The sequence below is a fragment of the Leptonychotes weddellii genome, chromosome 5 (genome assembly GCF_054177405.1).
Source record: "Leptonychotes weddellii isolate Sample4059 chromosome 5, ASM5417740v2, whole genome shotgun sequence".
Classification (NCBI taxonomy): domain Eukaryota; kingdom Metazoa; phylum Chordata; class Mammalia; order Carnivora; family Phocidae; genus Leptonychotes; species Leptonychotes weddellii.
Genome location: NC_138373.1, coordinates 105621352 through 105633300, shown reverse-complemented (window position 1 = coordinate 105633300; position 11949 = coordinate 105621352). Strand labels below are relative to the sequence as shown.

Sequence of the window (11949 nt, the reverse complement as noted above, 5' to 3'; positions counted from 1 at the left end):
TGGGTTGCTCTGCCCTCCTGCCCCTCAGCCCCAGTGCTGCCCCTACTTGACCGCCAGAGGGCAGCAAGTGCACGAAACATAAGCTCTTTGGGACCCTGGTTGTCCAGCAGGTGGCGGGCGAGGGGAGGAGGTGGGAAGAGGTTAGGGACGATGTCCCCAATCTGAGGTCGCTTCTGCTCTGGGCGCCCCCGAGCTCCACCGTTCAGAGGAGTCGCTGAGAGAGCAGTGCCTGACACCTAGGTGCCTGGGCTCGATTTCCCCTCCCTAGTAGGGGAAGTGACATGTAAAAAGGGCAAAGGGGTCGTGTGCAGAGGGAAGAGGGGAAGGGTCGTCTGGGGACCTGGAAGAGAGGCTGTGAGCAAAGGAGCGAGGGCCAGGGCGGAGGGGATGGAAGAAAGGAGAAACGTCCGAGCTAGAGAAACAGAGTCGTCCATAGGATTGATGGGGACACTGGACCCAGCAAGGGTACTCAGTGGAGGAAGCCGAGGTCACTTGGTCAATACCCGGTCGCCGGGCCGAGCGACCCCTCGCCAGGACAAGGTATACCCTGGAACGAGTATCTGGATACGGACTCCCCTCCTCTTTTCACCCTAGCCCCGCTTCATCTCTCGCTGGCTCCCTAGCCCCGCCCCCGTCTGCGGCCCGCCCTCGGCACCGCCTCCGGGGCGGGCTCCAGTCCCGGCCGGCACCGCCTCCCCTTCTCGGGCCGGCCCGGCCGCACAGCCCGAGCCACCCGGGCAACGAGCGCCGCGTCCCCGGCCTGCCCGGCCCGGCCAGGCTCGGGTGCCCCGTCCGGGTCCGCCGCCCCGGGCCATGGAGTCGCGGCCCCCGGGGTCCCGCAGGGTAAGCCACCCGGCCCCTCCTCTCTCCCTGGCTCTCGCCGCTGCCGCAGCGCCCCCCCACCCCATCCCCGCCCGCCTCTGGCGGGCGGGCTACCTCTCCTTTCGCTTGGTCCTCGGGTTATCTGGCCCATCCCCCATAACAGGCGCGGTCCCAACCAATCTCTGGATCCCAGCTGGCACCCCCAGACTACTGCCACCACACTGGATACCCCCACCTCTGCTTCTCAGATCCTTGGAGTCCCCCAGATCTTCAGACTTCCCATCAGGACTTACATGTACCCTCAGATTACCACCCCGCTTAGATCCCTCATCCCATCCCGGCATCTCTCCCCTTCCCAGCATCCCTCCCCCACCAGCTTCCACCTGCTCTTTAGATACCCCCTAGCTCGCTCTCTTTCCTATTTCAGTTCTTCCTGTCCCTCAGGTCTTCCCATCCCTGAGATTCCACCCTCCTTCCCTTTTCACCTTTATGGGGGGGGATGGGGAGGAGGGGGAAGTGGGGTGGCCAAACAAGGGGCAGCGGTTTCCATCAGATAAAGGGCAATGGAAGGAAATATAATCATGCCCCCCCCGCGTGTTCCTGATCTGGTTTCCTCCCTTCCCTCCCCCTTGCCCTTCCTGATTCATTTTGCCCCAGCTTCAGGGAGCGATTCCCCTTCATGTCTGCTGTTGGAGGGCAGGTGGGAGAGGAATGTTTTGTGGACCTTTCCAGGCAGTGTCTAGGCCAAAATCCCAGGGAAGGGGCTCTGGAGTGGAATGGGCTGTGGGAGATGTTGGCCTCCACCCCTCCCCAGAGAGCCCTCATCTAGGTCACTAGGGCCTCTTGACCTTGGCCTGGAGCGGCACTTCAGTGGCTCACATTCCACCTGCGCAGGGATTGGGCCCAGGAGCCTTCACCTTCAGCCTGGTGTCTCCTCAGTTCCTGGAGGAGAGGGTGGGAAGGACCCACCGCCCCAGGTTGGTGCCCTCTTCCCGGTGCCCCCCACCCCTAGTCGGTGTTTATGGACTTAAACCTGAGGAGGGGTGTGTACAAGAGAAAAGGCTCTCACCCCGGAGGAGGGACACAAGTGGGGCAGGGACCATTCTCCTGGGATGGATGTTGGGATGGTCAGCCCACAGGTCGTCCTCAGGGCACTCTGGGGAGCAGGCTGGGGCAGAGACAGAACTGGGTCCTCTGCTGTCCCCTCTCCATCCCACTCCTCTCTCCCTACTGTTGTCATCGACTTAGGTTTCCTGGCCCAGATTGGGTTTCTGTTTGGGCTGAATTCCATTCCCCACCCAGCATGTGAGGAAGCCCAGGGGCTGAGGAGAACCCTGGGGCAGGGGGCGGCGGGTTGTCGCTGGATAGGGAGGACTGACGCCTAGAGACTGGGAGCTGAGAGCAGTCGTCTGTCTCCCCTTTCTGATTAAAGCCTGTCTCCAACTTGGTCTGTCTTTCTTTCTGCCAAACACATCATACATTCACACAGATAAACACACAGCTGAAGATTACACAACCTGACCATTCATGGCGTTGGCAAAGCCCCCGACACAAAAATGTTGATACATAAATGATGTACACACAGCACATGACACTCCTTCACACTCCACCCATGCACAGATTGATCACAGCCTGCCGAGACACACAGTCACACCCATTCTTCCCTTGTTTGGCTTTTCTTTGAATAGGACCTGGGTTTCCAGGAGGTGAAAAGTGAGCTACTGAAAGGGGCTGCTTCCAGCCAAGGACAGACCAAGTGATGGGACACTTGTCAGTCAGACCAGTCATTTGAACTTGGTCATGACTCCTGCCTCTACTACTACCAAATGAGGCAGCCCATTTCACAGGGATCTAAAGCCCCCTTCCTGACATTACCCCTAACCAGCCAGTGAGACTACTGGGGAGAGCGAGGATATGTGGACTTTGCAGATTCCAACCACCTTCTTCCCCTTGCTTCATGTTCCTGTCTCTCACTGGTGTCTTACTGGGAACCATGAAGACCTGGGCACAGGAAAGGGACTCAGCTAAGGAGCTAAGGAACCCCAAGTCCCAGCAACCATTTTTTACTTGATCCTTCCACCTAGAAGACAAGGCTTCAACTTGAATTTGGTTCCGTCCTTATGAGAGGTCCCAGCCATCACTCAGTCCCCCTCAGCCTCGGCTACATTCCAGTCTTTCCTCTCCCTGGCCGCCCCCTGGAAGAGAGGAGGACTGTGCAGGGAGGCAGTTTTCATGCCTCTAGGCCCCTGACTTCATCCCCTGATAGCTAAAGGCCTCAGAGAGAAACTCCCATCGTCTCCCCTCCTCATGTGAACTCTTGGCAGGAGACTGCAAAGACATCTGCTGACCCAGGGTGGGGGCAGATACTGTTCCTAATCACGCCCAGCCCCACAGCCCTGCCCCAGAGAAAGAGTTCAGATCTCTCGGCTGCCTCAGGCCAACCCAGCTTCTTAGTTTCTCCCCACTAATTCCCCTTGATTCACTACAGCCACATACTCTCTCCTGAGTTCTATTACTACCTTTTAGACCTGCTGCCTTAAAGAGGTAGTCTAGGGAGTGTGTTAGGGCAACCCGGGGCCCAATGGGAAGCTGGGAATATCTGTCTCCTGGGACCAGAAGCTTGGCTTGGTAGACATCTTGCCCCAGAGTGGGGCCAAAAGAGTTCAAAGGCCTCAGCTGAAGGCCCTAGGATCTGGGGTGCTTTGGGACTTCCCATCAGTGGGCTTCTGGTGGCCTGGCCTAACTGTAGGTCAAAAAGAGAGATGGATCATCATGGTGTGATGAACTGAGACAGCAGTTCACGTGCAAGTACCAGCTCTGCTATTAACTCATCGTGTGACCTTGGGCAAACCACTTCTACTTTCTGTCAGATGGGAGCATGGGGCCAGTTGATCCCTCAGGTCCCTTCAAGTGCTGTGAAGATTGGGCTGGGAGGGAATCAGGGGACTGAGGCTCAGAGCCCTCAAGCAAACTGAGGGATAGAGAGGAGGTTCTGGGGATTTGGGTTCAACCCAGCTGCTACCAATGTGGGGGATGATGGACATGAGCTTGTGCTGGGGTTCCTGGCTCACCCCAGCCTGCCTCCGTAGATGGACCCTGTGCAGAAGGCTGTACTCTCCCACACTTTCGGGGGACCCTTGCTCAAGACCAAGCGGCCCATCATTTCCTGTAATGTCTGTCAGATCCGCTTCAATTCTCAGGTAAGAAGCCTAACTGCTCAAGTGATTGGGGCAGCAATAGCCGGGGGATCTCAGGGGAGGGCAGAGGCTGGGAGCTCTGGCGGGGGGCAAAGATTAAGGGGATATCGGAAAGAGCAAAGAATGGGGATGCTGCAGGAGGGGCAGGGGCGGATGGAAGCCACTTGAGAGGGAAGAGCTGTATATTTCAACATGAAGTAGGCCAGTCCTCTATGGTTGACCCCTCCCTCCCTTGGCAACGGAGGCCTCCCTGGTTCAGAACTTCTTAGAACACAGATAGCCATCATGTCTGGGTGGGAGAGTGGCCTCTGGCCCCACTAGTCCTTGGGCACTGGGCTGAGTTAGGTCATTGACTCCCCTGCAGAGCCTGTGCCCTCCATGGCCTCTGCTAAACTCCTCCCCTGGCCCACCCAGTTCACTCTAACCTCCTGGCTTCCTCCTCTGTCTACCCTTTCCCATGGGACTTTCCCATGGAGAGAAGCCACCCCAAACGCAGAACCTAGGTGTCAGGCCTCCCAGCTGTCCTCCCTCTGTGGCTCCCCTGGGACTTCTGTGTGGGTCTAGAGGGGACTTTGTGGGGTGCAAGTTCTGAGACTTTTGGAGAAAAACAGCATAGCCTCATTTTGCTGAGTAGGGGGAAATAAAGCATGTTCTGTTTCTCTACCCAGTCCACACACAAACACACACACACACACACACACACACACACACACACCATGATGCCAGGCTCCACACACTACTGCCCCACCCCTGGGCTGTCAATCTTCTTCTCCTGCCCATCCACACTTTTTAGTTCTACTCTATCCCTGTCTGGGTGACCTTGTGGCTCCAGGATTGTATGTTCTTAGCAGGAGGTGCACATGGGAGTGGGGGTAGAGCCAGGACCAACCCCGCTTTAGGTCTTTCCTTTACCTTAATCCCAGGCATCCCCTCTCCCAACCCTGGCTCCACTCACTGGTGGAGGGTAGAGGACTAGAGGGGCAGGGGGCCAATAGTAGACAGCCCTCCCCTCTTTTGCCCTCCCCTTCCCTCCCCCACCAAGTGGCTCTGTTTTGACAGCTGTCTCTGCTGCTGTCTCTATCTCCAGAGCTGGGCTTGGGGCCAGGGTCCTCCAGGGTGTCCACAGAGGCTTCAGGAAAAATGAGAACCAGGGGTGAGTAGTCAGGATAGAGCCCAGACCTCAGAGCTCTTTGGAACTCCCAGCTTGAGTGTAGAAGAAGTGAAGGCTGGATCCCAGGGCCAGGAGACATAGGCAAAGAAGGCCAGGGGGCCAAGAGATTGCTGGCTGGATGAATTGCTAGGACCCTCCCATTTAGGATTCTATTATAGGTTGGGGTAACCCTCCCTCACCCAGAACTAGGTGAGAAGCCTGAGTCAGCAGCCAGGCCCTGCGTGTGGTGGTAGGGGGCCGCCTGGGCTAGGTGAGGATCCAGGTTTCCATCTACTCAAGCTTGAGAAGCTAGTCTGAACCCCAGGAATAACCAGCACTCCTTGGCATGGGGCTTTACATCTCACTGGTACAGTGAGAGATTCACTGCAGCCTGCTGAGACCACCCCAGGACCTGAAGGAGCTCTGTGGGGAGAATGATCAGATGAAAGGTGATCTCAGATTCCATTTTCTTCCTTCATCCCTAAAGAGCCAGGCTGAGGCACACTACAAGGGTAATCGCCATGCCCGAAGAGTCAAAGGCATCGAGGCTGCCAAGACCCGAGGCAGGGAGCCTGGCGTCCGGGAACCTGGAGACCCAGCTCCCCCAGGCAGCACCCCCCAAAATGGGGATGGTGTGGCCCCCCGTCCAGGTGTGTCTGAATCCCCTCCCCCCCCGCCACATTGTTCAACTGATCTTGTCTCCTCTGTTCTTTCCCCACTTCTTAGAATTCTCCTCTGCTTTCATCTCTCTCTTCCTCAGCCCCTACCCCACCCTGACCCAAGGTGAATCCTGGAGCCAAGCACAGTGATACAAAATTTCCATCCTGTCACCCCCACTCCCACCCCAGCTCCTCTTGACAGAGTACCCACTGTCTGTCCTCCCCACTGCCCAGTGACTCAGAGAGGGGCTAGGGTGAGGCCACCTGGCAAACTTCCTCAAGAAAAAAGGAACCGTCAAATCCAGGGAGAGCCTCCTTCATCTTGGGGAGAGGGGTAGGGAGGGAATCAGGACACCTCAGGGCCTGCCCACTGGGGTTCCCCTAAGGACTGAGAGCTCAGGAAACTCAAGCAACTCCCTGGGTGATCTTGGTTGATCTTTTGACCTCACTGGGCCAGAGTTTTCTTTCCTGGGAGTGAGACTTAAGATGTTTGAGGTCTTTTCCAGGTTCACAAAAAGCAGCTCTGAGATTCTTTCTCCCTCATGGCTGGTGGCCATCTTCAATCATACTCCCAAGAAATTGGAAGGAAGGAATATCAAGAAAGGAAGATATGAGCCACCCCCATCCTGGGATTACCACATCAGATAGCAGTCATGACCAACTCCAGAGAGACTGAATATCCCCATTTCCTCTTATCCTTGCCTGTCCTTTCTGTTCCACCCCAAGTAGAATGAGAACCAGGCATCTGCATCACCAGCTTGGGAACCAGGACCCCACTCTCAACACACACACACCCCTCAGGGAGGCACAGATAGGGCGGGCAGGTGAGCTGAGTTCTAATTATGCTCTGGCTGCTTCTTAGCCTGATACAGTTTTTTAACTTGGCAACATCTCTGTAAAATGGGGATGATGATGACGGTGGTGGTGGTAGCTAGTATTTCTTGAATATCACTGTTCTAGGTGCTTTATGTATATCTCCTCATTTAATTAGTTCCAATGGTTTATCTCTAAGGAGATCATGATACCTGCCCTACTTTTATAAATCATGAAGCCCTGTCCAGATTGAGAGGTGAGTGTGCTATCTGGATTGAAATGGAGGTAACGGATGACAAAAATGAGCGAGAGAAATAAAGGGAAAGATCACAAAATGGACAAGCAGATGCACACCCGCAGGGGTCAGGAGGTCCCTTCTTACCAGTGCCCCACCCCCACTGCCAGCCTCCCCATGACCCGGAAACTGGATCGGCCTCTGGAGCAAGAATGGGAGTGCTAGAGTTTCCCCTGTACAGAGGCCAGAACCCAGCGCTGAGGGCTGGGGCCTGTGCATCTTTAATCAAGCCATGAATTATAGAGCAGCCTGCATCCCTGTTCCCTCTCCGGTTCTGCTGTTTCTGTTTCCCTTCTGCCATGTCTGTAACTGTTTCTCCCGACCTCTCCTTGTGCTGCCTCTTCCCCTTCCTAAAGCTCTTTGGCATGCCTCCCTGGAGACTGGGCAGGACTCTGGGAAGGGGCTGGCCAGGCAGGAAGCCCAGGCTGGCTGGTAGGCCATTGAGGGGTGAATCCTTGTTCCATGCCTCTCCCCATGGCTAGGCTGGGTGCCAGCTTCACCCTGAAGAGGAGGCTATTGGGGCTGGACCCCTCAACTATTCCCAGCTTCTGGAGAATGAGCCAGGCATTGGAGCCTCACACCCAGACTACAGCAGCTAGACCACATCTGGCTCTGGCCCAGGGCATGAGAGCATGCATGTTGTCACAGGGTGGGGACTCCTGGGCCCTTGCCCTCCAGGAAATGGGGGTGGGTTTCCTCCACATAAAGAATCTTCTCCAAAAACCATCTGGGGTGACCCCTATGTTTCTCCCCTAACAACAGTTTCCATGGAGAATGGACTGGGTCCAGCTCCAGGATCCCCAGAGAAACAGCCTGGCTCCCCATCCCCTCCCAGCATTCCGGAGACTGGTCAGGGTACAACCAAGGTTGAAGGGGGAACTCCAGCCCCAGCTTCCCTGCCTGGGGGCAGCAAGGAAGAGGAGGAAAAGGCCAAGCGGCTGCTCTACTGTGCTCTGTGCAAGGTGGCAGTGAACTCCCTGTCCCAGCTTGAGGCTCATAACAAAGGTATGGACTCTCCTACCCCCACCCCTACCCCTGTCCTCAGCCCACTCCTGCTCCCTACCTCCTAATTCCCCTGGTTTCCAACACGCTGGACGGTCCAGGACTTATCAGCCTATCTCCCTCCCAAATCATCTCCCCCCTTCCTTAGCCACTTACTTCCTCAGTTTCCCCTCCACCTAACTTCTTCACCTGTGACTCTCCCCAGACCCACCTTGTGTCTGGGGGCATCCCAAGGGGCTTGGAAAACCCCCACACTTGATGCTCCCCCATATTTTAATTGAGAGTGTATTTGTCACCTACTGGGCCTGGAAAATTTTTCCTCCACCCCTTACCTCTGCCCTCTCTGGGCTCCAGGTACTAAGCACAAGACAATTCTGGAGGCCCGAAGTGGGCTGGGCCCCATCAAAGCTTACCCTCGTCTGGGGCCTCCCACTCCTGGGGAACCAGAGGCCCCTGCCCAGGACCGAACCTTCCACTGTGAGATCTGCAATGTCAAGGTCAACTCGGAGGTCCAACTGAAACAGGTGGGTCCAAGGCCTTTCCCAGGAACTCTAGGGAGCTCTACTCACTAAGTGGGGAAGAGAACAGGGAGCTTGGGTGAGGGCGCTTCTTTCAGGGTCTGTCTTTGGTGCCACAGAAAGGGCGGAGCCAGGTGTTTGGGGTGTGCCTACCGGCTTGTCGGTTGCCCCTTTCCCCGTGGCTCACAGCCCCCTATCCACTCGCCCCCACAGCACATTTCCAGCCGGCGGCACCGAGACGGCGTGGCCGGGAAGCCCAACCCGCTACTGAGCCGTCACAAGAAGCCTAGGGGCTCCGGGGACCTAGCGGTGAGGCCTGGGCGCTGGAGAATTCGGCCACGGGGAGACCGGAACTGGGAGGGGGAGGGGACGCGGGCTGGCCTGGGGAGAGGTGGGGTTTGTGGGCCGCAGAATGACTTCTCTCTTTCCCCGCCCCTCTCCCCCCCGCAGGGCACGCTGACTTTCTCCAAGGAGCTGCCCAAGTCCCTAGCCGGTGGCCTGCTCCCCAGCCCCCTGGCGGTGGCTGCGGTGATGGCAGCGGCAGCAGGCTCCCCGCTGTCCCTGCGCCCGGCCCCAGCCGCACCTCTTCTCCAGGGACCGCCCATCACCCACCCTTTGCTCCACCCGGCCCCCGGGCCCATCCGAACTGCGCACGGACCCATCCTTTTCTCCCCCTACTGACCTGAACCCCAAACCCCCTCCCATTCAACCCCCCCCTCCACCTCCAGCCGGGACCCAGGCCTCCAGGCTCCAAGCCTGCCCCTACTCCCGGCACTCCCTGAATGATCTCTCTCCTTCCCCCCCACCCCGAGGTACGGGGTTCCAGGAAAGGGGAGGGGTAGCGGGGGAGGGGGGCTTCAGAAGGGGGGGAACACCCCAGATCTCAGGGAACCCCGCCCCCTGCCCTTCCCTCTCCCCTAGAAAAGGGGGGGCCGTCTCACCCCCGAGCCCCCTTGGAGACACCCCCCCTCCCAAAAGCCATGTCCATTCAGCCCTTCCCCCCCAAACCTAGCACAAAACGGGGTTCACAAGCCATGGTCGGAGTCCGGGGGGCAGAAATGGATTTTCTTGGCAATAAGCGGACTCTGGGACTCCGGCCCCCTGTCTCCAAACTGAAGCGCTTCCGTGAACACCCCCCGTCCTCCGCAGGGGGAGGGGAGCAGGCGGGATCCTGGGTCCCTCAAAAGCACTTTGGTTTTACCGCCTGCAACCTCACTGTGCCCGCCCCGCACCATGCCCCAGCCCCAGGTCTAGCTGGGCCCATCGCAGGGGGCAGCACTTGGGGGCATCTCTGGCACTTGGGTGGGACCAAGTAGATGCCCCTACAGACCCTTCCCTCACTTTCTTCCTCTCCAGTCTGGATTCCATTCTTTTCACCAGCACCCATCGCCCAAGGGGTACCGAGGGGGGCAAGGGGTGTCCAGTTCAAGCCCACCCCCGCCTCGCCTTCCGCAAAACTGTGAGCAAAAAGCAATAGAAGCCTCGCCCCCGCCCCTCCCCTTTCCGCAGGATTCGCTGAGTCTGTAGCCTCCCCCGTCCCAGCTCCTAGACCTCATGGCTGTCCCTCCCACCAAACACCTCGACTGCACAACTCGGGCGGGGGCGTGACCTCCCTCCCTCCTCTGTGGTTTCCGTATCGTCAGCCCTTACAGCAGCCGACCGGGAGGGGGACGGGCCCCCACTGGCCTTCCCGTCCCCATCAGCTCTCAATGCTTGACGATGTAGCAACCCCGGCCCCCCACCACGTCTTCCCTTTTCCCTCTCCCTGACAATAAAGTCTGGATTCGTTGCCCTCTGTCCCCCAGACTCAGACTCTCAATCTTGGCTCCCTGATATGGGAGCTATTCCAACGCGAGATGGATCTGTATGGTGAGGGGGACCGGCACACGGGAAAGGGGGCCAGGAGGAGGGGGACGGAAAGATCTCAGGCTTGTAGAAAGCGAGCAGAGGCTCCCAATCCCACTCACCCCCACTCCCGCCCGCCCAAATGTAAACTTGGCCCTGGGGAACCATTTCTGAGTCCAGGTCTCGGATTGTAGACGCAGCTGTTGAGGATTCTCCGGAACTCCACCAGGCGGCGCCAACGACATGGAAAAGGAGTCCCCCTAAGTGTGTGTCACGATTCTGGGAAACAGGTCTAGATCCAGTCTCAGACAAAGGAAAGAATCCAGGCTTTTGTGCCTCTCTCTGGTGGGAAACCCACGCCAGCAACACGCAAGGAATGGAGAGAAGTCGGGGCAGGGACTAGGAATCTCAACTCCAGGCACTGCTGGGCCTCATATAAATAGTGACCTTGAGTTAGTCCTTCCCCTCTCTGGACCTCAGTTTCCCCGTATGCAAAATGAGCAGATTTGGGTCTCTTAAAAGTTCACTGAGACTTAATGTTCCAAGACTAAAGAACTGGGACTGTGCCATTTACAGATATGCAGATACACTAGAATACCTTCTCTTCTGGTCCCCTAAATGGTCTGTGGGACAGAGAAGCACACTCTGTTCAGCTGCCTCCCACATGATGTGGGGGAAGGCACTCCTCATTATCTCCAGAGTTCAGTTCAACCACACACTCCCAAGAGCAGTATTGACTCTGTGACCCCGTCCCTCTAGCCCTGCTGAGTGGCAAGAAAGTAAAACAAAAAAGGCCAGACCAGAACCCAGCATCTCCCCGTGTCCCCCTGAGTTGTATCCGCTTTGCTCACTTCCCCCTCTCCACCCACTTCACAGTTTTTCAGAGGAAAGGGGGAGGGAAGGTGAGATGATGATTGTTAAAGAGGAAGGAGAGGGAAATAGAGGCCTCCAGGGTTTGTCAATTATGAATTTGGGGGTAGGAGTTCACTGCGGGTTTAGAAATGGAAAGCAACAAGGAGTTTGGGAGTGGTTGGATTTTTGTTTTTCGTTTTTTCAGACCTAGCTCAAAAAATGCAGAGACTGGAGATCCAGAATTCTGAGGAGCAAGAGTGGCCCTCTAGGAGAGAGGGTGGTGAAAAGCAGGGGCTGGGTCACATGTGGGGACAGAGATAGCAGCTAGAAGAAACTGGAGTGAGAGGGGCTGGGATACATACCTCCAACCTGGTTTAAAAAGGAATTCATGATATACCCCATTCCCTAAGCCTGCTGCTCTGACCATTCCCTATCTTACTGATGCAGAACACCACCATCCACTGGGAAAACTGGGAGTCATCCTAGTCGTCCCTCTTCTTAAAACTTCATCCAGGGGTGCCTGGGTGGCTCAGATGGTTGAGCATCTGCCTTCGGCTCGGGTCATGGTCCCAGAGTCCTGGGATTGAGTCCCGCATCGGGCTCCCTGCTCCGCGGGAAGTCTGCTTCTCCCTCTGCCTCTCTCTCTCTCTCTCTGTCTCTCATGAATAAATAAATAAAATCTTTAAAAATAAATAAATAAAACTTCATCCAATGCATCATTAGATAAATACTATTTCTTTTTTTTTTTTTTTAAGATTTTATTTATTTATTTGACAGCGAGAGACACAGTGAGAGA

The 11949-nt window shown here is 56.6% G+C and overlaps 2 protein-coding genes across 10 annotated transcripts in view; both read left to right on the top strand.

Annotated features, from left to right (window-relative positions):
- The window catches only part of ZNF385A (zinc finger protein 385A), a 19609-nt gene extending 9354 nt beyond the window's left edge, over positions 1-10255 (top strand). For 4 of the 9 annotated variants that reach the window (XM_006728712.3, XM_031020029.2, XM_081821781.1 and 1 more), the window contains exons 3-8: positions 3912-4022; positions 5657-5819; positions 7699-7941; positions 8293-8462; positions 8670-8765; positions 8907-10255. In XM_006728712.3, coding sequence (XP_006728775.1) covers positions 3912-4022; positions 5657-5819; positions 7699-7941; positions 8293-8462; positions 8670-8765; positions 8907-9137 — 1014 coding nt within the window. In that variant the 3' untranslated portion in view covers positions 9138-10255. Of the gene's footprint in view, positions 1-684; positions 844-3898; positions 4023-5656; positions 5820-7698; positions 7942-8292; positions 8463-8669; positions 8766-8906 lie in introns of those variants that run through there. The other 5 variants (XM_031020036.2, XM_081821784.1, XM_031020042.2 and 2 more) reach the window with 5 other exon arrangements.
- Positions 1-11949, top strand: part of ITGA5 (integrin subunit alpha 5) — a 108252-nt gene that overhangs the window by 33640 nt on the left and 62663 nt on the right. The gene's annotated exons all lie outside the window — the stretch shown is intronic.